Genomic DNA, 26516 nt, shown 5'->3' with positions numbered 1-26516 from the left:
CCAGGATTGATGGAACTAGATCCAAATTCACTTAATATTGAAATAAGTCTGTGGGTCAGCTCCACACTCCTTGACTTTCCTGAGCTTCTGTAGAGACTAATTGCTTCTCTTGAAATGCATCAGCCCTGGGGCGCCTGGGTGGCGCAGTCGGTTAAGCGTCCGACTTCAGCCAGGTCACGATCTCGTGGTCCGTGAGTTTGAGCCCCGCGTTGGGCTCTGGGCTGATGGCTCAGAGCCTGGAGCCTGTTTCCGATTCTGTGTCTCCCTCTCTCTCTGCCCCTCCCCTGTTCATGCTCTGTCTCTCTCTGTCCCAAAAATAAAAATAAAACATTGAAAAAAAAATTTAAAAAAAAAAAAGAAATGCATCAGCCCTGAGGATTTGGTACCCCCTGATCTGGGCCTAAACTTTGCTTAGACCTAGAGGATGGTGGGGGAGAAGTAGGGCTTGGGGATAAATGACTGTTTATTATTCACTTGTCAAGGCTTTACTGAGCTCCTACCCTGTGCCAAGCACTTTGCTAGATCCTGAGGACATAGAAATGAAATAAAGATGTCCTTGCTGGTGAAGAGCTTAAACGCTATTTGAGGAATAAATATTTAATGTATGATAAATCAGTGATAATTTATAACCCATAAAGCAGATTACACAAAGGAAGGCAGATCTTTCCAGTCAATAAGCAACTTCAGATAAGGGTATGAAGAATCGAGTAAGGTTAACACCAAGACTTTTGGACCTCTGCTAAAGACTGGAATACATTTTTATTATCTGTGATTGTAGCCTATTCTTTTTTTTTTTTTTTATTTATTTTGAGAGAGTGTGTGTGCACGAGTGGGGTGGGGGGCAGAGAGAGAGGGAGGGAGAGAATCCCAAGCTGGCTCCATGCTGTCAGCGAAGAGCCTGACATGACGCTCGGTCTCACAAACCCAGAGATCATGACCTGAGCCGAGATCAAGTTTAGGACGCTTAACCAACTGAGCCACTGAGGTGCCCCAACACATTCTCGACTCCTTATTTATTATTAAAAATAGGAAAAGAGACAAGGGAAAAAAACATTTCTAATTCTAACAAAATCAACTATAATATCTTTTATCCTTTCCCACCTTGATTGCTAGTATCTTAATTCAGGTACTCATCATTCTCTCTCTCCAACATGGATCTTGACCCCGGGAATCTGTCCTTACCTGGGGACTTTATTGCCGCTTTATTTTTTATGTGCTCAAATTTATCATTTTTTTCCTTTATTGTTTGTGCTTTCTTTCTTTGTCTTATTCAAAATCCAAAAGTTTCAGTTTTGAACGTTTAGTCGTGTCATTTGGCTAGAATCGTTTTTGTTTATGGTATGAAATAGGGATACCGTTTGCCCCGTATGACAGCTAAGTGTCTCAGCATTGGCTATTGGATGGTCCATCATTTCTACAAAGTCCTACTGCCACCTTGCTGGGTACTAATTTAATAAGCATGGGTCCGTTTGGATTGTCTATGTATTCCATCAGTCTAGTTGTCTCTGTGTCGATTCCATGCTGTTTTATTACCGTGGCTTTATTCTAAGCCTTCATTTCAAATAAGCCAAGTCATACTCACTGGTTTTTCAAAATTGTCTTCTGTCCTTTACTTTCTACATACATTTTCAGAGCCTAGAAACTTCCTCAAAATGTCCTGTTAGCCTTTTGATTGAAATTGTGCTGAATTTTAGATCATTTGGGAGAAAATTGCCCTCTGTGTGATATCAAGTCTTGCTATCCAGGAACATTGTAAATTTCACTGTTTTATTGGTATTTCTGGTTTAGACGATCATTTTCTGTAATGGCAGCTTTCTCTTCCTTTTCAATTTTTATTGTCTCTTTTTTCCTCTTCTTGTCTTATTCTGCTGGCTAGATCACTTGTATAATTTTGAAAACAAGTGGCAATAAGGTATCTTTGTTCTCTATTTTCTTTAAAGGGAAAATTCCTAGAATTTTATCATTTAATTTAATTTAATTTAATTTAATTTAATTTAATTTAATTTAATTTTTGAGGGAGAAAGAGGGCAAGAGTGAGCAGGGGAGGAGCAGAGGGAGAGAGAGAAAATCCCAGGCAGGCTCCATACCCAGCACGGACCCTGAGGCAGGGCTCGATCTCATGATCTGTGAGATCATGACCTGAGCCAAAATCAAGAGTTGGATGCTCAACCAGCTGAGTCACCCAGGCATTCCCTAATATTTTATCTTTAAAAAATATATTAATATATATTAAGATAATATATAAGTATATTAATATTTAATATATATGTATATATATTAAACAGTGTTTGTGTTCCTAGTTTGCTAACAGTTTTTACGGTGAAATCAATGTTCCAAAACTTTGGCTGCATTTAATGAATGAAACGTTTTTTTCCCCTTTATTTTATTTTATTTTTTAATGTTTTTCATGTTTATTTATATCTGAAGGAGAGAGATATGGAGCATGAGTGGGGAGGGGCAGAGAGAGAGAGGGAGACACAGAATCGGAAGCAGGCTCCAGGCTCTGAGCTGTCAGCACAGAGCCCTATGCGGGGCTTGAGCTCACAAACCAGGAGATCATGACCTGAGCCGAAGTCGGACTCTCAACCCACTGAGCCACCCAGGCGCCCCTGCCCTTTATCTTTTAATGAGGTAAATTGCATTTACGTTTTATAATTTGCAGCTATTATTACAACTCCTACTTGGTCATAGATTGTTATTATTATCATTATTTTTTTTTTTTTACCAAACCACTGTTGACACACACAGTTATGTTAATTTCACATGCACAGCATCATGGTTCTACGAGCTTATGCGTTAAGCCACCTTCACCACAAACGTAGTTCCCATCTGTCACCATACAACATTATCACAATAATGATAGCTTTCAAAATACATTTTTGAGATTTATTTGCTAATATCTTATTTCAGCTATGTTGCCTCCATGTTCCTAATCCAGACTGACTCATGATTTTATCATTTATGCTGTCCTTGTTTGAAATTGTTAAGGTTTTACGACATTTATATCCAATTAGTCAAGGAGCATTGTCACTTTTTCCATTCTCTAGATCGTTTCGAATTATTTCTGGTCCTTGAAGGCTTGGTAAGTGGTAGTTCTTGGGTCTCCTCTAACATTCCTTGGAAGCAGCAGTTCATATGGTGGGTTATACTTCTCTCCTTGGCCTCCAGGACGCTCTCATTTAAGACAGCAGCATGCCTACCTTTCTGCATTCCCTCCCACTGTGCTTTCCTATAGACCTGTGGCCACCTCCATGGCGAGACACCAGTGAGGACGGGCCGGCCTCTCCTCTGGTGCCTTATCTACCTTTGCAATCTCCACGCCCGGTGTAGTGCCAGGCACCAAAAATAAAAGACAGCCAATGTGTGTTGAATAAATGAACTAAATGTTCTGATCAGTTAAACACACACAGCTCATTACAGATCCAACATGTGGTCTGTTGTCCTACCAGTATCTAACACTGCACCTTGCCATGTCCTAGTTTATCACATAAACAAGGGTCCATTTTGGTTTCCTTTTTTATCCCGTTGGTCTGATTGTCTCTATTTTTGTTCCCATACTGTTTTAATCACTGTGGCTTTATTATAATCTCAGTCCTACACTCTGTTTTCCCACTCTTTTTTTTTTAATGTTTTACTCATTTTTGAGGGTGAGAGAGAGACAGAGAGAGAGAGAGACAGAGAGAGAGAGAGAGAGAGACAGAGCATCAGCAGGGGAGGGGCAGAGAGAGACAGAGACACAGAACTCGAAGCAGGCTCCAGGCTGTGAGCTGTCAGCACAGAGCCCGACGCGGGGCTTGAGTACTTGATCGTGAGATCATGACCTGCGTGAGATCATGACCTGAGCTGCAGTCAGACGCTTAACCAACTGAGCCACCCAGGCGCCCCTCTGTTTTCTCACTCTTGATCCGCAGTCTCTCCCTGTTTCCTGTCTCATTGGGCTGGGGGCTCAGTCTCTCTCCCCAAGTTCTTCAGTGTCTGGCTGCGGTATTTCATCTTCCCTGCTCTTGCTGAAGCTTCTCACCCATGCATTTACTCTCTTATGCTGTTCCTGGTTGGGTTGCTCTGTCGCTATATTCTTGGATGCTTTCTAGACTTCTGCTCTTGTAGAGTTCATTCTGAGAGACGCCACTTAACAGGATGGGCTACCTACTGTGATGACATATGGACGAGGAAGTCTGACTTCCTGGAGGTCTGGGTGCCCAGGACAGCATCCCCCAGGAAGCAGGACAGATGCTGTCCCTGAGGTCCTTCCTGCTTCTCTTCCCTGATGTGTTCCTGGAATGCTACTGCGGAGGTCATCTGGACAACAGCCATCTGAAGTGTTAGTTCTGCAAGCCAACGTGTGCATACACCAAAACATTTTCCCGCAGTTATTTAATATCTTAAGCAAGTTATTTTGGTTCAAACCATTGTTAATGGTGACGTCAACTCTCTCTTTTCTTTTTTTGAATGGGTGTCTAATAAGTTACTTCTGTAAAATGGCTCTGTTATCTTTTTCAATAAAACCAGAAAATAAAGCGAGTTGTATAAACACCAGCTCAAGGATGGAGAACGTGTTGTTAAGTTTGCAAAGCACTCTCTGCATTTATGGGTTTGACTTGCATGCAGGTTGCTTGAGTCATGAAAATGTTTTCTACAAGTCTGAATGTGGAAGAATAACAACTTCTCGTAGTGCTTCCTTGAGAAGTGCACGGTTCGTTTGCAGCAAATGTAGGCTTTGGTTAGGTTTCTGGATTCAGATGTGCTGTAGGACTTACCATGGCTCTCCAGAAATAGCTTTGGGCCTGGAATAGCTTTTGAACTGCTTGCTAGTCAGTTTCTTGAAAGACTACAAAAGGACGATTGTTGTTCCTCTTTCTGCTGGTCTGTCATATCTGCTTGTGGATTTTCCTCGTTGCTCCCTGAGTGTTGGAATTGACTAGAAACCAATACTTGAGGATATGGAAGGCAATTCAGAGTGTGTGTGTGTGTGTGTGTGTGTGTGTGTGTGTGTGTGCGCACGCGTACGCGCGTGTAGGAAGTCGGTGCTTTACCTCAAGTAAAAGAAGAGAGCGCTTTTACCTCGGGAGACCATTTAGTGAACAGAAAAGAAAGAACAGCGCACACTGGGGGCCGGGGCCTCCCTCCAGTGCCCCTCCTGGTTCAGCAGGCTCTGGACTTGCTGTGACATCCCTTCAAGAACACCTCTCCATCAGTCGCATTTTTATTTCTCAGGTTCACACCATTTCTCCCATTTTTGCTTTTGGGGGAGCAGCTCAAGATCAGTCAAACTTTCTTGGTTTGCTTTTGAACCCAGCCCAGACTGGGTCCTGGAGACCGACTGAGAAGTTTCCAGAGACAGTCCATCAGCAGAGAAGATAAGGAATTGTGCCATGCGGGGCCACGGAAAGGAAAGGATCACGAGAGGTTCTCTTGGTCTGCACTTTTGATGTGGTCAACATCAACAAATACATTTTTAAAAGAAACTTGGGTGTTTTCCTCATTAGGAGAGTTCCCTGGAGCAACCAGCTTGATTTCAAATATTAGTTGGGTCTCTCCAGTACCTCTCATAGTAGCGATCATGGCAGTGGGGACAGCAGACTAAATTCCCTGAAATTTAGAATCATCACCAAAGATGCATCAGATGTGTCCCATTGGTTCTGCCGTGCCTCTCAGCCTTCAGCGGGCACCAGGGTCACCTGGGGACTTGTAAATGGCAGATTGCTGGGCCCGGCCCCCAGGGGTTCAAAGTCAGCGGGTCTGGGGTGGGGATTTGCATTTTCAGCAAGTCTCTGCAGCCGCCTCCAGGACCAGACCTTGAGAAGCAGTGCATCTGCCTGTCTCTTGAGAGGAAGAACCATCTCTGGCCACCACCCCCCGCCACCCCTCACCCCCCCCCCCCCCAGTGCCCAGCACATACTTACCTCTCAATAGCTGACAAGAGCAAGAGTAGAAAGAACTTATTTGGGACTTACTGTGTGTTGGTCCCCGTGTTAAGAACATTACGAAGATTCTCCTCTAATTCTCACATCTCTATCGGGGAGATACCAACCTATGTCCCCATCTTACACAGAGAACTATGGAGCCTTGGAGAGGCTAACTAACCCACAGTCACATGGCCAGTATGTAGTGGGGCCAGGAAAGATGTTTTGGGGGTTGAACTGAAACACTAAGATCCTTGGACAACGTTCTCTTTTTTTGTGTGTGATCATTTTCAAGTTCTTACCCAATCCTTGCCAAGGATAAACCCAGAACTATTTTAAAAGGAGAAAGTTCTACACAAATTCAACAGAAAAACTTTGAACCCGATATTGAGAGAGAAAAAAAAATATTGACCAAACTTGCCTTTGCAAATACTACTTTTTTTTTCTTTGCAGTTGCTAGACATTTTCCCATGGACCCAGACGTCTAGGAAATCAGACGTGGGGCATTTATCAGAACCTCTTGTAAAGACTCCTTTTGCTCCAACTGAGGTGAACATCATGATAACCTTTGCTTGGTGTGAGCAGCTGTCACTAGAAAAAAGGTCCTCAAAAGCGGCCGATGAGTCACTCAGAAAAACAGAACCCCTTTGCAAGGTTTCCCCGGTCTGTGCCTTCTAAATCGGCCAAAAGTCTGAACTTGTCGCTGTGCGGGGTCTTATCTCCTGTCTTCATTATAAACAGTCCTCCTGAGAGCTGAACCAGCAACCAACTGGTCAAAGCTGGGGATGGCGACCTTAGAAGAACAAGACAACTGGAGAGGCTTGCCAGGCAGATAAATGCCCTCCATGTGTCACTGGAAGAACGGTTTGAGAAGATGTCCCGCTGGGAAATACCGTGGTGTTTTAGACAGGGTGGCCATTAGCATTACAGTGAGAATCAAATGCCGAAGTTCTCTTCAAACAGCTTGTAGTCTCTTACTTACTCCCCTCCCCCTCCCGCCCCCAAACAGCAAGGAGAAACAATCACCAAATGGTCCTTGTTCTGTTGATTTGTTTATTCCAGCTGTCTTTAGTGGGAAACTGATCAGATCCCACCCCGCTGTGGTCTGTATCTGGCACTAAGGCAATCCTAGATGCCAGCCTCCGTCTGTTCCTCCCAGCCCGCAAACTCCTGGGATTCTGTCTGTTCCTCCTTTGTAAAAGTCAGGATTCTGCTCCCACTGTTTAATTTCCTAGTTAATGATTGTCAGGAAGCTGGCGTGTGACTGCAAGGAAATGTTGCAGAATGCAAAAGGCTTTTTGCCTTTGCAAGTGAGACTCTCTGGGTGAGTCGCCTAGGTTACTCCCTTTGGTCCTGTTGTTAGGCGCTAGGAAGCTTTATGGTGTAAGTGGTCTTCCCTTGCCTTTGTCCCTACCACGCACAGCAGCGATGGGAGCCTCAAGGAGAGTAAATGAAGTTTATGTGCGTTTTCTACAAGCAGAGCACAGTCAGGTTGGCTTCAGACTCTGGCTCTGCCACTCATTGGTTACTATATCGTCCTCTGCCTCGGTTTTCCCACCTGTAAAGTGAGGATGCTGGTAGTACCCAGTTCCTAGGGTGTCATGAGAATTAAGTGTTAATGCTTGTGAAGTGCTTAGACAGATTCTGGCATAAATACTCCATAAGTGCTTGTTGCCATTATTACTATACATGCTTAAAGGCAAAGTCAAAGTATCAGCCAGAAAGAAAAACTGTATGTGTGTTTAGGAGCTGAAGGGACTGCCCAGTGTTTTGGAATCCTTGCCCGTCAGGCACTTGGAGGTTAATAGGAGAGACGGGGCGGGCAGGGGGTGGGGGGTGGGGAGTCCTTGGGGGCGCAGTCGGGTGAGCATCTGATTCTTGGTTTTGGCTCAGGTCCTGATCTCACGGCTTTTTGGGTTTGAGCCCCATGTTGGGCTCCGTGCTGGCAATGCAGAACCTGGTTGGGATTCTCTTGGGATTCTGTCTTTCTCTCTCTCTCTGCTCCTGCCCCACTTGCACTCTCTGAATGAATGAACGAATGAACAAACGAACAGGAGAGACAGGACCAAACGTGGAGTGAGAGAAGAGTTCACTGAGTTCCACTTATGGATGGGAATTAGGTACTGCACAGCCGTGAAGGAAATGACACTGACTGTGGGAACCTTCCCAGGGCAGAAAACTGCAAGATAACAAATGAAGAAGAGGAAGTGGGAGTTGTCCCCCACTGCTCTGCTTTTTAAATTTATTTATTTATTTTTTTTAATTTTTTTTTCAACTTTTTAATTTATTTTTGGGACAGAGAGAGACAGAGCATGAACGGGGGAGGGGCAGAGAGAGAGGGAGACACAGCATCGGAAACAGGCTCCAGGCTCCGAGCCATCAGCCCAGAGCCCGACGCGGGGCTCGAACTCACGGACCGCGAGATCGTGACCTGGCTGAAGTCGGACGCTTAACCGACTGCGCCACCCAGGCACCCCTCTGTTTATTTAAAAAAAAATTTTTTTTTTCAACGTTTATTTATTTTTGGGATAGAGAGAGACAGAGCATGAACGGGGGAGGGGCAGAGAGAGAGGGAGACACAGTATCGGAAACAGGCTCCAGGCTCCGAGCCATCAGCCCAGAGCCCGACGCGGGGCTCGAACTCCCGGACCGCGAGATCGTGACCTGGCTGAAGTCAGACGCTTAACCGACTGCGCCACCCAGGCGCCCCTTGTTTTTTATTTTTAAAAAAATCATGAAAGCAGTGAGAGCCCCCTGGGGAGTGTTTAAAACAGAAGATTAGTCACTTAAGAGTCCCCCACCCAGGGATGGCCATTGTTAATTCCTCAACAAATGTCCTGTTTCAGGTTTTTGAGATCACCGGGGCAAACTGGTTATGGGAAAGGAAGGCTCGAATGCCTGTCCGGCTGAGCTACTTCCCCCGGCGGCCTGCCGGGGCTCTGGGCGGGCGGGTGGGTGGGTCCACACCAGGGTGCCAGCACGGAGCCCTGGCATTCGTCCAGATTATAACCGACTACGACCCGCCTCCTTTGCCAAGCACACCCGGTTGAGGCAGAGTCTTCTAAGCATCACGTCACACGTAAATTCACCAAAGAAAGCAGTTATCTCAGTTCTTAGGAAATAGTCAATGATAAACTGGTCTTTGGTTTTTAAGAAATTGGCGGGGGAGGTTAAGTTTTTATTTGTTTTGGGTATTTTATCTACACTATGGCACAATCTCATTCTCTATCTAGAAGCTTAGAAGAACCATGACCGACCCCTTTTTTTCCCTGTTACAGATGACCAGGAGGGAGGCTGTGGAGAGCCCTCTGAGGGTAGACCCAGTCTAGACCCGAAGCCCCTATTTAGTTCTGAAGTAACAAAGAGATGCAGTGGGTGGGGGATGTTGGCCTTGCTTTTCCAGTGCAGCAGAATATCCCGTCTTCTCAAAGGTATCCGCTCAGAAGGCCGTGCTCTTTTATAGACGTTGGTGAAAATGGTCATCCTGAGAGTGGATTTATTCAAAGGCCACCAAACAAGTCTGAGTGTCGGGCACTCAACCTCCTGAAAAGCTAAATGAGCCATCTGACTAAACTTTGCCCGTTTCAGTTGCATGTTTTATATTGTAGAGATCCTACTTTTGTCCCCTGAAACAAACAAGAGGGCTGTACTCCAATGTTTGCCTTCTTTATATGCATCTTTATATAATCACTGGTTGGTCCATTTTGCTAATTTCTAATGTTCTGTACAGACTTGTCCAAATGTCTGCAGTGGGACCAGATGTTACTAGAATGTTGTCAGCTTTGTTTTTTTTTTCCTTTCTCATCCGAGCCAAATTTGTAAGAGCAAGTCCCTCATTGGGGTCAAGGATCCGAAAAGGGATGAAATTCACAGGGGAATAAAGGGTAGAGGCAAAGGGAGAGGTGGTAGAGAAGGCAGTGGCAAATCGGGATCTCTCTCCTCTGCCCCCAAGTGGCTCCATTGTCTCCTCCCCCCTCTTCCCTTCCAGCGTCCGCTGTAAGGCTCCATTTCCTGCTCCCCCATAACTTAAGCCTGCACAGCACGTAGAGGTGTTCACACTGACTCTGGGGCTGGCGTGTGATGGTCAGAACCCACCTCTTCTGCATTCTTCAAGAATGCAGTCTGTGGGCTCCCCAGGAGGGAGCTGCTGCTTCTAACAGAAGTGGGGGGAGAGGACCCTTGAAGCATCCTCTCGTTCCTAACGAGAGTCTCCTAATTGCACTGGGAAAAGAAAATTGGAAGGGACGTTTGGAGCCTGAGGGTGCGGGGAAGGGGCAGAGGGGAGACACGGGTGAGAGGAAGAGTGTTTGCCTCTTTAACAGAAGCTGGTGGGGCGCCTGGGTGGCACAGTCGGTTAAGCGTCCAACTTCAGCCAGGTCACGATCTCACACTCCGTGAGTTCGAGCCCCGCGTCGGGCTCTGGGCTGATGGCTCAGAGCCTGGAGCCTGTTTCTGATTCTGTGTCTCCCTCTCTCTCTGCCCCTCCCCCATTCATGCTCTGTCTCTCTCTGTCCCAAAAATAAATAAACATTGAAAAAAAAAATTAAAAAAAAAAAAAAAGCTGGTGAGTGATCAGGTTAGGAAAGGGGGAGAGGGGGTGTACTTTGAGTTTCTCCTTCAGCACAGATAGAAAATGCAAATGACCCCTTGCGGGGAGCCCATGGAGCAGTCAGTCCGTGGAGCAGCTGGCTTTCCTCCACACTCTGTAATAGTTACCAGTTAGAGATCCAGCAGGTTTAAGGACCCAGGGAGGGTTAGGGAGAGTTGTCAGTCCTCCCAGCTGAATTAATAACCAGGGAGTTTCTTCTTCATACGTGGCTAGGATCTTCATGATTCAAGGGATGGAAGTTTCTCTTGCTGGGAGTAGGAAGGAGGAGAGAGGTCATTTTGGAGGTGAGGAACAAGGAAGAAGGCAGAAGTGCTTTGGGCAACCCAAGGGAAAGGTGCCAGCAGGCAGGAGAAAAGGACACAGGAAGCCCAGCACTCTTCTCGAAAAATAATAGATGCTCCATAAACATCTGGTCAATTAGTTGGCAAGTCAATAAAGGATGAAAAGAGGTGAAAGGGAGCCCACTCTGGAATGTGGATTTCAGATCCTCCCTTTTCCCAGAGACGACTGTCCCTGCAGCTGGGAGCAAGTGTCTGGTTCGCCTTCAGGCCCCCCCCCCTGTGGTTCCTGGAGGGATGGGGATAGAGCAGGGGAGGCAGGTGGGAGTCTTGCACCCTCCCCGCTGACCCAGCCTAGCATGACTGGAGGCTTCCTCCCCCCACCTCCAGGTCTGTTGTAAGATCCTGCTGCAATTCTGTTCCCTTCTCAGCCTTCTTGCGCTGCAGAGGCGGCCTTGAGGGGTGGAGGCAGGGCTGTCCGGAGCCTTCTCTGCTGTGATGTGAGTCTGGGAGAGGCATCTGGAGGTGGATGTGGCCCGGGGCCTCTGGAACACTTTGTCACGGCATCCAATTAACTAGAAACAGAGGGGCCTGAGGTCAGATCTTGGTCTCATTACCGCCATGCTCTAACCAGCTGGAGTAGCTAACAGATGACTCCTCAGTAAATGCTGGACTTGAGTCATTTTCTAAAGCTGGTGACAGTCAGTGTTCCTTCTGGAGTTTCCCTAGACAGGAACAGGGGAAAGAGGGCAAAAATAGGCACATTACTTTCATTATTAACTTGGCAGCTCTTTGCTAATCTGTACCACGAAGCTTCTCTCTCCCTCCCTCTCTCTCTCTCTCTCTCTCTCTCTCTCTCTCTCTCTCTCTCTCGATTGTAATAGGAGGACCAGAGGTTATGAAGCCAAACAGAAATGGGTTGGAATGCCAGCACTTCCATGATCTTACCTGTGGCCTTGGGGAAATCCCCAACTCACCTGAGACTCGGTTCCAGGGTCTGTAAAGTTACTAATGTTCACCTCATCGTGTTGTTTGAGGATTTAATTAAATAACACCAAAAGTGGCAGCAGAAATGCCAGTCAGTCATGGCAGGAAGGGGGGACACTTGAAGAATGTTTCATAAAGGAATTATTTACAAAGGTGTAGGGACACCACCTCCAGGTTAGAGGAGGAACCTGAGAGGTCATTGGCAGAAACCCGGAGGCAGAGACAGCTGCCTTGTAGGTGTCGTGACCTTTAGTCAAGGACAGCCAGCCCACAGTGCCTCCAGCCTGACCTCATCCCTCCCTCCCTCCCTCCCTTCCTCCCTCCCTTCCTCCCTCCCTTCCTCCCTCCCTCCTTTCAGGCTGGGCTGTGCTCCCCATCCAGCAAACCCAACCAGAAGCCTGAGGGCACAAAGGCAGCCACTGGGGACACAGCAGGCTGGAGAAGGGTAACCCTAGGAAGGAAACAGAAGATATCCAGCACAGGAAGCGTTCAAGAAATGAACATTGTGACAAGTCACTTCAAGTTCAGTTTAGATCTCTCTAAACCTGTTTTCCCACAAAGCGTTAGTCCATCCCCGCGCATATAGGATGTGCCAGTGTTTGCTGAACAGTAATGAGGTTCCGGAAAGGGCATAAAATATTGACTTGTGAGCAAGCATAACATTTGCATTGAATGTAACGTTAAAGTATGATGATATACATTTAAATTGCACATCACAGATGGGAAAAAAAGCATCAAGTCTGTTACGGCTTTATTCATTCCTTACTTTTCGCTCTGAGTTGAGTTTGCATCCAAGCACTTCTTCCTCTGTTGGCAAAATGACAGTGTAATTAACTAACAGCACTTGCAGATGAATGACTGTAAATTGCTTTGTAATCAGAGGGCCAACCCCTGCCGCACACTGTCTCTGGTGTCTGCGAGTCCCTTTGAAGTTGGAGGGGGAGACTCTGGATGGAAGGAACCTCTAACATATCAGTTGTAAACCCTAGGGTCCTGCGGTGTCAGGAGAATAAAGCGCCCTCCAACAGGCAACACGGTAGGGGTCCATTCCAGCAGTCCAGACCGGTACCCTTGCCCATAACCTGGACTCCTCGATGGCCAATCAGGCATCTTCCCATGCTCTGTGGGGCCGTCCGCATATGTGCACTTGTCAAGCCCTGGAGAGGAAATGACATCCGGGGCCTGCTCTGACCTCTGCCTCTGCTGGTTCTGTTGGGAACTTACCTAACCTGCTCTGTAAAGATTTCAAAACCTTTTAAAGCACCAACTTAAATTTATTCTAAGCCCAGTGCTCGGTCAGATTTTTCTGGCTTCTGGTTAGCTGTTTGAAGAGCGGGATAAAGCTGAGAGGTAACTGAGTAGCAGGGCAGAGCAAGCAGGAGGGTCCATTGGATGCTGCCCAGGCCTCATGTAGCTTACTAGCAATTAGCCTGTCCTTCCTTGTCCTAAATTACAGTTTTACAACCTAGCTGGTCCCAGGCCCAGGAATCTGCATTTTTAAAGCTCCCTATTGATATGGACATACAGCCTTGTTTGTTGGAAAGAGGATTCCTTGGAGTGAGAGGAGCAAAAAATATATTCAAGGAGGATTTTAGCATCAAAATGTCCTACCTTATAAGAAAGTGCTTACTTTCCACTAAAAATATGAAGTAAAGGTCAGCCTTTAGTGTGTCTTATTTCTGGAATGATTAATTTTGTGCTTACCTTTCCAATACAATGACATTTTTACTACACATAGATCTTTAAACCCGGTAAGAAAACAAGTGATCTAAAAACCTTTTTATTTTTTCTGCCATTCAAAATTAAATTATGTTCTTTATTTAGGATGATAAATAAATGATTACAGTAAAGTTTCAGGAGACCAACGATCTAATGTGACCACAGCAGACGCTGGGCTAACTCAACACCAGGGGAGCAACCCTCCTGTGTGTCACCCTGAGGATCCCGGCCATCAATCTACTGAGACCCTCTAATGACCATTTATGTTACTTTAAAAGGTGACTTCTGCAAGGCAGGCCTTACATCCAAAGTCCTGGTGGTATCCACTGAAAAGAGAGACCGTCTGAACTTTGGTGGCAATGTCCACTTTGCACAGCCCACGCTAAAATATTGAGGGTCAGAAGAACATCCAGTGATCAAAGAATTCAGTGGGAAATCTGTCCTGCGTGGGAGGGAGGGAGCAAGAATCCAGCCTGACTTTAATCCTTAAATTCCCACGGTCTATCCTTTTAAAGTTAACTTTTGTGTTTCAGGATTTAAAGTTAAAATACACACACACACACACACACACACACACACACACACACACACACACACACAAATTGGGGCCTGTCTGGAGAGATGTTAAGGCTGTCAGAAGAGCCCAAGGTTCTTTGCAGCCCTCAGAGCTAGCACTAAAGACCAGACACTCGCTGGAGGCCTAATTAGAAACTTTAATTAGAAAGTGTTGGTTTGTTCTGCTAAACAGTCACCTGTCTGATTCCCCTGATGGTACCTGCTGACGCTGACGTTGGATGAGATGGATGGTGCTCTGTGTCTGGGGCAGAAGGAAGAGCCAGTAGCTTCTGATCCCTGCAAGGATTTCTGGCTATTTCTGCCTATATACTCAGTGTGCCCAATTTATGTATCATTTATTTATCATTCAGGACTTACAGCAAATTTTTGTCAGGCACGCTTCCTCCTAAGAATTGAGCCAGTTGTACCCAGCTCCTGTCTGGGGAGTGATACCGATCATTCCCCCGTCCTGGGGACCAAAGCCCATCAATGGCTCTGGGACCAAAGTGGTGGATTAAAAATCCCGTGAATCTGGCCAAAAGGTCAGGACCCGAGAGGGCCCTAGAGTCCTAGCCCTGTGCTGCTTCCTGATGATCTGTTGTCTTTTCCTGAACCAGAAAATCACCTCCCGCTCCCCAGCATTTGGGGAAAGTTCAAAGAGGTGGGTGAGGTGGCCTGGAGGCTGTCCCACCCCACCCTTTCCTTCAGGATGTTTTCTTTCTGCCCAGTGCTGGCAGTGAACCCTCAGGCTGACCTCATCCCCAGTTTTAGGGCCTGTCATTGCTGGAGGCATGTTTGCACCCAGCTCTATGTGTGCCCAGCGGCTTGTGTGAGCGAATCGTGCCAGGGAAATAAGTGCCCATAAGTGCCCAGGAGTCCACACCGGAGAGCCACCGGCTGATGCAATAGAGAGTGGCTTTGCACAAAGAGGCTAATGGTTCTGGTGACTAAGTGAACAGAGCCCAGACCTTCGCGGTCAGAAGGAAAAATCCTGCCAGTACTCAGTATGAGCCAATATGGACACCGACCTATAACTGGATTGAAAAGGAGACTGCTTAGCAAACATGAGTCGAGCCACTGTCCCAGGGTCCAGCCGGGAGGAGAGAAAGCATGAACAGAGAAGAGAGAAAATGAGAAAAGGTCAGAAATAAGGCAAAAGCAAAGCTGAGAATTCTAGAAGCACATGGAAGGAAGAGTAACTTTTCTGATTTATTGGCTACATTTCAACTCATCTTTGAGTGTCATGAAAGCAAGGAGTTTCTCAGACAAGACGAGACGCTTAAAGGTGGCCAGCTTTGTAGGATTAATCGTCCCAAATCCTCATTCCCTAAGCAGATAAGTAGATAGTTCTTTGTGCTGATAGCACGCTGAGGGTTTAACTGTTTTTCAGGATAAAACCGACCACATGTGAAGAAGTGAGCACTTATCGCGTAACTGAGGGGACAGAAACCAACAGAATCTGTAAACACACTGTTGTCCTGGACATAAATAAAGGTCTGTTCAAATGTTGACGGCTTTTAAAATTCTTTACTTTTTTCGGGGCGCCTGGGTGGCGCAGTCGGTTAAGCGTCCGACTTCAGCCAGGTCACGATCTCGCGGTCCGGGAGTTCGAGCCCCGCGTCGGGCTCTGGGCTGATGGCTCAGAGCCTGGAGCCCGTTTCCGATTCTGTGTCTCCCTCTCTCTCTGCCCCTCCCCCGTTCATGCTCTGTCTCTCTCTGTCCCAAAATAAATAAAAACGTTGAAAAAAAAATTTAAAATTCTTTACTTTTTTCTCTATAGGCTTCACTTATGTAATTAAGGGGCTGGGACTTCCAGCAGGTGAACTTGCTGGAAAGAAAGTTGTGGGGAGCTCTGCAGCAATCCTGCTTCATCCTGATTCACCTGTTTATCTTCATAGACGTCCCTGTATGCTCACAAAGAAATCCTAAAGGACAATGATTTTTTTTTTTTTTTCTTAGAAAGAGAGCGAGCCAATGCGTGTGTGAGTGAGGGAGGGGCAGAGGGAGAGAGGGAGACTCTTAAGCAGGCTTCATGCCCCGTGGAGAGCCTGATGAGGGGCTCAATCCCATGACCCTGGGATCATGACCTGAGCTGAAATCAAAAGTCAGATGCTTAACCGACTGACCCGCCCGGGTGCCCCCAAGGACAAGGATTTTTCAGTGAGCAAATTCAAAAGATTTTCCTATACACTTGGAAGTAATCCAGGAAAGGAACTGCACTTGAACATACTGCATTTGGAAAGGAACGCTTGGAACAAAGGCTGCGTTAGTAACGTCCACTTAGTGGCCGCTTTGAAAAAAACCAACGTTTGCTTGAGCTTTTAAGTTTTCGTGCATTTGTTTACAGCAAAAAAGAGGAGCATTCATACCATGCTCTGGGCAAACCTTGCCCGTGTCCCATCAAATAGTCTTCGTGCTTGTTCCTTCGTGCACACACCAGTGTCCCTCCTCTCTGGGCCCCATGAGGCATGGACTCAATCCACAGAACCATCCCAACTTACCCGACCAGGACACTGGACTGTCTCCCCACCCAGGCAGAGAGCACTTGGAAGCCATGGGGTCTTGTCTCATCCACCTCGGCATCCCCGTCTCCCAGAAAGACCCCAAGATCAAGGCATGTCCGACAAAGGCCTTTTGTGCTACTTCCGGGTACCCAGGAGGTAAAGTCTGGAGGCGCAAAGGTTAGGCTTTTTACAGACCGTTCCAATTGTTCATGAGAATGTGTATTTTGGTTTACGGAGGACCGTCTACTTGAAACGGGAACTGTAACAAAATCCAGGGTGGATACAGCTTTCTCGGAGTCGTATTAATTACTTTCGTGGAGTGTTGGCCCTCTAACACTTCCTTGAAATAGTTTTGCTGAGAAACGGGCAACAGTCGGAGAACGTGGCTCTCCCGGGATATCGTGACACTTTTGGGGGTGGGGAACCGGGGTGAGAGAGGACAAGGAGATGAGGAGGCCGGGCGACGACGCGGCCACCCACAATAAGCGAAGGTGGAGGAGGGAGGAAAGCCGTCGCAGCAAACGCGGCCGACCATCCCCCGTTCACGACAGCTCAGGTTTGCGGCTGGGTGCCAACGTGCCCAGCCTAGTACCTCCAGCCTCCCAGACGCCCTCGCGGTTAGGCTTGACCAGCTGACACGCTTCAGCCAATGAGGTGCGAGAGGGGTCACTGGGCGGGGCTTCCAGGAACGCTTCGGAAAGGAGAGGTAACTGATAGCCGCCATGTTGGCTTTCGCCGCCTGCCCTCCTTCGTGGAACACGGAGCTAGTCCCTCGGCGGTGGCAGTCATTTTGCCACCGCAAGGAGGAAGACAACGTGCGAAGTGTGACTGAGCAGAAACACAGAAAGAGCCTGGAACCCGCGGACGGCATGGAGCTGCCATGTCGGCCCTGGATGTAACGGGAGAGGAATGGGCCGCTGTTGGGCTCAGCCACCGTACGCAGGCTTCGGGTCCGCAGGGCTGGCCGAACGCAGTCCTGACGTGCGCGGGGCTGGACAGAAAGGACCCAGAGCCCGAGTCCCAGCCCTGCTTCCGGACCTTTCTGTGAGTGTGCGACCTCCGTCCGTCGTGTCCCCGAATGCGGAACTTGGGGGGGGGGGGAGAAATCGCCGTCCTGACACCCCCACGGGCCGTTTTAAAGTCCAAAAGTCAGTTGAACACATTTCAGAAGCATCGTGTTATGTATAAAGTATTATTAATCCCTTTCCTACTAAGGCACGAAAAGGGGTTAATGTGACAGGAACGGGCTTAGGGGGAAACATTAGGAAGATGCGGTACTTGGAATTCGAAGTCTAGGAAAGGCGCCTTCAAGGGATTCCCATAAAGGGAAACTTCTTAGAAGTCGGGGCCAGGTTCTTTCATTTTCATTCCCTCTGTGGTGACGGTGTGCCAGCCTCACAGAGTAGGCCCTGATAATTCTGTTTCATCTGAAAGCGAGGCGGAAGTCGGTACTTGCCGCTGTCGAAAGCAGGGCAAACGTAGGACGCGCCCGAGGGAACTGAAGCTGCGGGGCAGGAAGTTCCGGGAATGGAAGGGAAGGGAAGGCAGGGAGGCGGGAGGCAGCGGAAGAAGTTGCTAAAAGCCTCCTCCCCTCGCGGGCCGAGGGGTGCGGACTGACGACCGAACCCCCCGCAGGTTCTTGAGCAGGAAGAGGGACGTAAAGGAAACGATGTCCTAGCACTGCGATCTGGCAAAGGGTAACTGGTTCCTAGAGACAGCAGAGAAGGGGGGAGAAGACGGAAGGTAAACAGTGGAGTTAGCATTTGCATGTGGATTCAGAGCTTGCAAAACTGTTAGATGAACGGGAAACTAGTACACGGGAAAAAAAAGCTTATGGTTGGACATATGGTAGCTTGGTTTTGATGCTGAGAGCTAGAGAAAAATCACGGATGGACCCACATCGTGCTCTGTGTTCTTCTGGCCCTATTCTTTTTTTTTTTTTTTTTTTAAATGTTTGTTCATTTTTGAGAGAGAGAAAGACAGCATGAGTGGGGGGCGGAAAGAGAGGGAGACACAGAATGGGAAGCAGGCTCCAGGCTCCGAGCTGTCAGCGCAGAGCCCGACGCGGGGCTCGAACTCATGAACCCTGAGATCATGACCTGAGCTAAAGTGGGACGCTCAACTGACTGAGCCCCCCAGGCGCCCCTCTTCTGGCCCTATTCTTGTGCCTCAGTTCTAGGAGCAGGTCTCTGTCTTCATCTCGAGGTGTAGGATTTCCACTAGACCCCAGTTTTCTCAAACAATCCCTGTGCCTGGGTCTCTCGTTTGCTAATTCGTCAAACGCTGGAGTCAGAAACCTTGCCTCTGATCCCCAGTCCGGTGGTAGGTGCCCTGCTAGCCCGGCCAAGTTCCCTGAGGTTCACTGCCTGGCTGCCCGTCTGAATCTGAGAATGCTTTCAGCTCCAGAGGCCCCATCGCAGGGTCTGTGTGTGTTGTCCATCTGCCCAAGCACTGTTAGGGTGACTATTTCACCCTCAGTGTGAGGAGCAGATATTTAGAAGCTCCAAGGAGGTTGGAAGGGGATCTAAAACGCAGAGAGGGCTCTGGTCCGGGTTCTCATTTGTATGGCTGTCTTAGGGCAGAGATGGTAGGTGATGGCTTCCCTCTTGCCAATCTAGGTTCCCATGGCTTGTAAATGGAGGTGGGGGTGGGGGATCCAGAAGTTGCTACATCACGGTGTGTAGATAAGCAAAGAAAGCTGGTGGGCCCATGAAAGACTTGGTGTTTGACAAGAGGACACAGCACACATGGGTGTTACCGCTGAGGGGAGGGGGGGAAGCCAGCATCCTTGATGGACTCCCGCACATCCCAGTGGATGGGTGGTCCAGCAGCAGGTGTAGCCAAGAGACACGGGTGCCCAGAGACCAAGGGGACGAGACTGTGAGGCCTGTGTGGACCAGGTGGTAACACAGAGGTCAGCCACTCTCCCCTCCTGCCCCCCGAAACCTGCCCTGTGCCCAGATGGTGCACAGGGAATGGGAAAGAGAAACTTGAAACACTGAGGATTCACCCCAGAGAGACCGAATCAATGTGGTAGAGCCAATTGCAGCCACAATAACTGTGCTACACTTTTTTTTCCCCTCAGTGGAGATTGTGCTCTCAGGACATTTGAGATCAATTTTAGGAAACAAAGTTACATTTCTGTATGTCTGCAACATTGTATGTAAACTTCAACCCCAGCACCCACAGCTTCAGAAGGGCTCATTTCAGTGGGCACCGGGAAGACTGACAGAGTCAGAAATGGAACCTCCTACTGAGGGGGGGCAGGTGCTAGATACACCTGATGGTCAGGGAAGAAAAGCAGGGGCTAAGCCAGGGATAAGCAACAGGTGGTGGGTGGACCAAAAGGTGTCCTAGGGTTCCCTAACAGGTGGGCAGGTGGAGAGGCTGAGCAGAGAGCTCCGGAGACTGTAGCAGATGGTGGGGACTGGGGCACTGGCCCCACCCACAGAACCGGGGCCGAGGGCAGGCAGTAGTTCAGGGCCACACAAAGGAAGATGGCAAACGAAAGCAGAGTTTTGGCCCGAAGGGGCAAGGGAACAGGACAAGTTATCAAGCCAGGGACATAAGCACTGGAACTACATCTGGTGCGGATGTAGCTTCCAGAAGAGGATGCAACCCAGTGTTGGACCAGACAGACAGCACATCGCCTGGGAGTTTCACTAGAACTTCTTAGTTTTCCTGGTCCGGGAGACATCTGGCTCCAGATCCTGGTGTAAGGCTGACTGCACAGACTTTCCAGGGCCATGTGGGATTTGTGGTTGCTGGCAGAAAGTCGAGAGTGGGTAGGGACAGGTATCAAATGGTCCAAAGTGAAGACAGGTAGAGTGGTGCCTGGGTGAGACCCTGCCTGGCAAACTAAGCGAAGGGAACTTCGGAAGCCGTGTGATTGGTTGTGGCTTCAGGCCCGCTGAATTCCCCCCACACACCTTAGGATGTCTGGGCCTTTTTCCAAGGAGTGAGCAGGTAGACAGTACCTGCTGGAGTTGTTATGTTGGTCTCAGGGGCCTGTCCAAGTCGTGAATACCCAAGTGCCAGCCGTCTTCCCAGTGAGTAGTCTTGCCCTGGGATCCCGAGGGATCTGGTGTGCAGCTCAGGGACAGATAAGCCCTGGGACTAACTTCTGCCTGTGGTTTATCAAAGGGGTGGGTGGGGAAACACCTGCTAATTGGAGGTTAAACCAATTGCCAGAGTGGCGGTTTAGGCAGGCATAGATGTGCAAAGGGATCCCCTTGGGAAGTGCTTCCAGGAGAGAGGAGACAAGACAGTTGCTAGGGGGAGAAGAGCAGGGAACACCAGTGGAGACCCTGGATGTGTCACTGTGGTAGACCGAGGTTCTTACTGGTTTAAGGACCACTGACCTCTAGAAGAAGATGATGAAACACTAAAGACCTTTTCCCAGAAAAGCAAGCACACTTGCTCATATGCATGAATTTCAGTGGGGTCGGGAACATTCTTTGAAGGATCTTCCCTCCCCAAGAGACATTGTTCTTCAGCAAGACAGCTACTGAGTCCAAACTTTTCAGCCATTGCAGATAGAATAAGAAGGGGCAGCAAAGTAGCTCAAAATTTCACCCGAGATTCATGAGAGGTTAGATGTGACATTATATTTAGAGCTGAAAGCGACCTTTGCCATCTGTGGGAAACTTGGGTCTTTGATCTGGAGAAGTAAACCCTGGACGTGGCCTTGGGCGTCTGAAGCTGTGGGTCATAGTCTTGGCCCTGGTACTTGTTCAACTAAGACCTGAGCTGGTCACTCCACCTCTCTGGGTCTCAACTTTCTCATCCACGAGAGGGGGCTGCTCTCTGACGTATGGGGTCCTGGTAAGGTTTCACTGAGATGATACAGACGACAGCGAACTCTTGGCAAAAGATGATGTTCTGTGGGAAATGTAAATTATGTCACCAAGTCACCTGCCAGCTTGTGGCCCACAAGGACAAGACTTGGCCCTTCTGAGCCCAGTAGTGTTGCCCTCAGACCTCCCTTGTTTCTCCGAGAGCCTGGAGGAAAAACCTGCAGTTTCCTAATTGAAACTCACCGGTCCTAGCCATTTGTGGCACCAGCCTTGCCTCCTGGGCCTATAAAATACAAAGCCTCGGTTCACTGGGTTTATGAGCCTCAGGATTGCTTCACTCATTGTTCTGGATTGAATTGTGTCCTCTAAAGCCTCCAGTACCTCAAAATGTGACCTTATTTGGAAATAGGGTCCTTGCAGATATAGTTAGTTTAGATGAGGTCAGTAGGGTGGGCCTAGGTCCAGTATGACTGGTGTCCTTATAGAAAGGGAAAATCCGGACAAAGAGACACATATAGAGGGAAGATGATGCACACAGACACAAGGAGAAGATGGCCATCTGTGAGCCGAGGACAGAGGCCGGGCACAGATGCTCCACTCCTGGCCCACAGAAGGGGCCCTGCCAACACCCTGATCTTAGACTTCTGGCCTCCAGACGGTGAGAGAACAAAATTCTGCTCAAAATTTTAGCCACTCCGTTTGTGGTGCTTTGTTACGGCAGCCTTAGCAAACTACTACCAAAAAAAAAAACACCCCCAAAAATAACAAAAAAAAACAACCCCAAAATGAAAACCAAAACCAGCTCCTTTCCTTTCTCTCCTTTCTTTCCCTCAGATTTGCAACAATTGGCCAGGAAGCAGCACATCAAACTTAGACAAATATGTATTTTTACTGGAGGTTGAAATTCTGTGTGTCCTATGAAATCGTATTTGTCAAGGTTAAAATCATCTCCTAAGTTAGGAGTTAGTTCCTTTTACAAAAGACCATCACTCAAGATGCTTCACTTCCCACCTTCCCAGTAAAGTTAGAACTCATTTTCCCCACCCGGGAGATTTTTGCTTGATCCTGAGAATTACTGCAGGATAAAGGGGAACATAATGAAATGCTAATGGTATTTACTGAGGGTAAACACGGGCAAGCTTAGGAGCCTCTGGCATGATTCATTTGCCTGACGGAGACAAGCCTCTTTCTCTCACAAAAGTTTGCAAACCTAGCACAATCTGAAAGACAGTGGGGACAGGGATACTTCTTTTTAGATCAATCTTTTGATCTCCGGAAAACAATGTGTTCACTTTCCTGAGCCAAATTAAGAAGTTCTTGGTTGCCTTTAAACAGCAGTGGGCCTCAGAAGCTGTTCAGGGAGCGTTAAGCTCAGCTGGGCCCGTGTGTGGGAGAGAAGTTTTCCTAAGCAGATTATTAACAGGAAATTATTTGTCTGAGGTTCCAAATGGTCTTTCACCGCCAGGCCACAAAAATTCCTTATTTTTAAATGATCGTCATGGGCAGAAATAACTAGAATATTCAGAAAATTCACTAGATAAATTCTAATTCTAGACCTCCCAAAGCGAAATTGACGGGCTCGGCTTTGGGGACCACAGTGTCCCCCAGTGTTGTTGACCTCTGGGCCCACTGGGCTTAGACAGTAGCCTCCAGCGCAAGGCTGGCACCCGGTAGGTCCAGAAACGCTGGATGGATTTAGGTGCCATGTGAGCTGATGGAAATCGGATGAAGTACGTTCCGTTACCTTTGAGAGATACAGTCACGCAGCACAGATGTAAGATGGAACACCTTGGCATTGGCGTGTGAACCTGGCAAAGTTATGTAGCCTCCGTGGGCTTCAGTTTCCTCAGAGTCACTTAGCTTCTAAGTCTCTTTGAACCTTGAAAAGGTCATGGCAAAGGCTTCCCTCGTGTCACGGTGGAGCACAGGACCACTACAGACTGAAATGACAAGACATGGGTTCTAGTCCCGGCTTTGCCACCAGTGAGGGAGCCCAGGGGCCCCCTTCAATCTGCAAAATGTTTTGGTGCCTCAGTTTCCTCCTCAGTAAGGTGGGGAGGACTTCTGTGAGAAATTGCACCTGCAACAGAGGAAATATCTTTTACTCTGAAGGCTTGTAGAATGGGATCCGTATTAGCAGTTTTAAGACTCGAGTGGGATTTTGGAGTAAGGCCTCCTTAAATTCAGCTTAAGTAATTTTTTTTTTCGGAATGTTTATTTTTGAGAGAGAGAGACAGAGCATGAGCATGAGCATGAGCATGAGCAGGGGAGGGGCAGAGAGAGAGGGAGACACAGACTCCGAAGCAGGCTCCAGGCTCCAGGCTCCGAGCTGTCAGCACAGAGCCTGATGCGGGGCTTGAACTCACGGAGCGCCGCGAGATCATGACCTGAGCCGAAGTCGGACACTCAACTGACTGAGCCACACAGGCGCCCCAAAATTCAGCTTAAGTGTTATCAGGAAGGGATAGTAAGTGAGAATAATATTCTCAAGAGGCCATATTACGCACTACCAAGAAGTGCCTGTACTCTCAGACTTTCATTTGAGCATCTTATGTGCCTCATCACAGAGTGGGTCGTTAGACCCAGAAGGGGCTTGGAGGCAGGCAGCTGAACTATTCTATTTTATGAAGTCTGACACTTGGTGATGTGTCCAACCACCTCTTGTTACTGTGTGTTCTTGAAATTTTACTCTCTTCCTTTTGGACGTGATCATCAGATGCCCAGAGGTGCTAGTGACAGTATCCCTGAAACAAACTGTTTCTCGGGAGGGTTGTACAATTCTACACTTCCTCTAAGACGGTTGTAGCTTGTTGATTTCCCCACAACTGGACCGGCATTGACTATTGACATTAGGCTGAATTTTGCTACTTGAATAAAAGAGCTACCACACTGGTCTTTTAATGGGCATTTGCTTCAATACATTGAATATATTTTTTTCAATGGTTGCTTACCAGTTGTTTGTTTTGGTCCTAAAATATCTTTTTATATTCTCTATCTATTGGGGTGTTAATGGCTTTCAGCATCTTATTTAATAACATGCTTGGATTACTTTCCTAGGGGTGTCATAATAAATTGCCATGAACTGGGTGCCTGAACGCAACACCAATTTGTTCTCTCCCAGTTCCAGAGGCTGCAAGGCTGAATTAAGGTATCGGCAGAGCCACGCTGTGTGTGAGGGCCCTGGTGGACTTTCCTAACCTGCCTCTTCCAGCTTCTGCTTGTTGCTAGCAATCTTTGCTGCCCCTTGACTTGCAGACACATCGCTCCCACCCCTGCTTCCATCTTGACACAGCCTTCTCCCTGGTGTCTGCGTACAAATCCCTGTCTTCTTAGAAGGACACCGGCCATGTTAGGACCCACCCTAATCCAGTATGACCTCATCTTAATTTTACTACATTTGTAAGGACCCTATTTTCTTTCCCATTTTTTTTTTTAATTTAAATTCAAGTTAATTAACATACAGTGTAGTCTTGGCTTCAGCAGGAGAACCCAGTGACTCATCTCTTACATATGACACCCAGTGCTCATGCCAAAAAGTGCCCTCCTCCATGCTTGTCATCCATTCAGCCCCTCCCCCCACCCCCCACCCCTCCAGCAACCCTCAGTTTGTTCTTATTTAAGAGTCTCTTGTGGTTTGCCTCCTTCTCTGTTTTCATCCTCTTTTTCCTTCCCTTCCCCTGTGTTCATCTGTTGAGATTCTCAAATTCCACACATGAGTGAAATCGCGTGTTATTTGTCTTTCTGTGACTGACTTATTTCACTCAGCATAATAGTGTAAGGACCCTATTTTTAAATAAGGTCTAAGGCATTATTAGGACTTAAACCTATTTTCTTTCGAGGGGTGGTACCTTTCAGCTCACAATAATACTGGAAAAGAAAATATGGGCGGAAGGCTCTTCTGATGGGGAAAGAGCAGAAAACTGGCAGGTGAGTGACAGAATCTGAGGACAATCTGTGTAGGTTTATTACCATCTGTTACATCAAGGTAACGGAGAAAGTTGTGTGTTTGAAATTTTAAACTATTTGAATTTGAAAAACATATAAAGTAGGTCTCAAGATTTCAGTGCTTACTAACCACTGGAATTATAAACATCAACTCTGCCAGTCTAGTAAAGTAGAAAGCACATAGCTACATAGAGTCAAGCACTTGGGTGGCTTCCTGGTTCTGGGCTGCTTAGCTATGTGACTTGGAATCATTTGCTGAATTGACATCATCTATTCTTGTTCCGAAGTCGGTAACATCGAGCCTGATAAAGGGCTCGAACTTAGAAACTGTGAGATCGTAACCTGAGATGAAGTCAGACCCTTAACCGACCGAGCCACCCGGGTGCCCCTAGGGCTTTTAATTCTAATCTGAGACTAATAACCTATGATTGCAAAGGCCATAATAAGCCAAGTCCATTTGCTTCTGTTTTCACGTCTATGTTTGTAGGGGTAAATGGCTCTCCAGCTTTATGGTTACTAAACACAAGCCTGATAGTTTAGGTTAAAGTTAGTTCATATTTAAAGCATTGTTATCCTTGAATACTGTGTTGGATTTGGGGAAGGTCTAGAACTCTGTCAGATGCTGAGATGCTCAGATAATCAATCCACACTTTGTTCTTTCCACAGGAAGAGAGGATATTTTCCAAATATAAAGGACTCATTGATGTTGGAAGTGAAACTAGTGATTCAACTATAGAATTTTCATCTTCAAAGCGCTTTCTAAATAAGAGAGTTGGTGGGACCTGGGGTGAGAGATTCCGGAACCCAATACAAATAGGGTCAGATGTAGAAAGATCCAGAGTCAGCCTCTCTCTGCTGAGGTCAGATGTGCTTGTTGAAAAGTTTGGTTTTATATGTATTTCTGTTTGTGTGTAGGTCCTTGTGAAACAACTATCTGCGGTTTATTAAACATTCAGGACTAAAATTAAGCTAGGTATTGTTTGTGGATCTCTGCAGTTCACTGAAGTGAAAAAGCCAAAAATGATGATATAATGAGCAGTGGGCCCACAAAATCCGGGCTAATTTTCTAAGTTTTTTACTGATAAGCTATTAAAGAGTTAATATAACATAATGAAGGTAGCCTCTGTTAGAACATGAATACTTCAGAGGTGCCTGGCCGGCTCAGTCGGTAGAGCCTGTGACTCTCCGATCTTGGGGTTGTGAGTTTGAGCCCCATGTTG

At 47.4% G+C, this 26516-nt stretch overlaps 1 protein-coding gene across 3 annotated transcripts in view; it reads left to right on the top strand.

The window, feature by feature from the left end:
- The window catches only part of SPATA13 (spermatogenesis associated 13), a 350239-nt gene that overhangs the window by 140198 nt on the left and 183525 nt on the right, over positions 1-26516 (top strand). For 2 of the 3 annotated variants that reach the window (XM_047874029.1, XM_047873909.1), the window contains exon 1: positions 17272-17599. The exons of the other annotated variant lie outside the window; for it this stretch is intronic. In XM_047874029.1, coding sequence (XP_047729985.1) covers positions 17465-17599 — 135 coding nt within the window. In that variant the 5' untranslated portion in view covers positions 17272-17464. Of the gene's footprint in view, positions 1-17271; positions 17600-26516 lie in introns of those variants that run through there. 3 annotated transcript variants of the gene reach the window in all.

The sequence above is a fragment of the Prionailurus viverrinus genome, chromosome A1, assembly GCF_022837055.1.
Source record: "Prionailurus viverrinus isolate Anna chromosome A1, UM_Priviv_1.0, whole genome shotgun sequence".
Lineage (NCBI taxonomy): Eukaryota > Metazoa > Chordata > Mammalia > Carnivora > Felidae > Prionailurus > Prionailurus viverrinus.
This window is presented reverse-complemented; position numbering and strand designations above follow the sequence as displayed.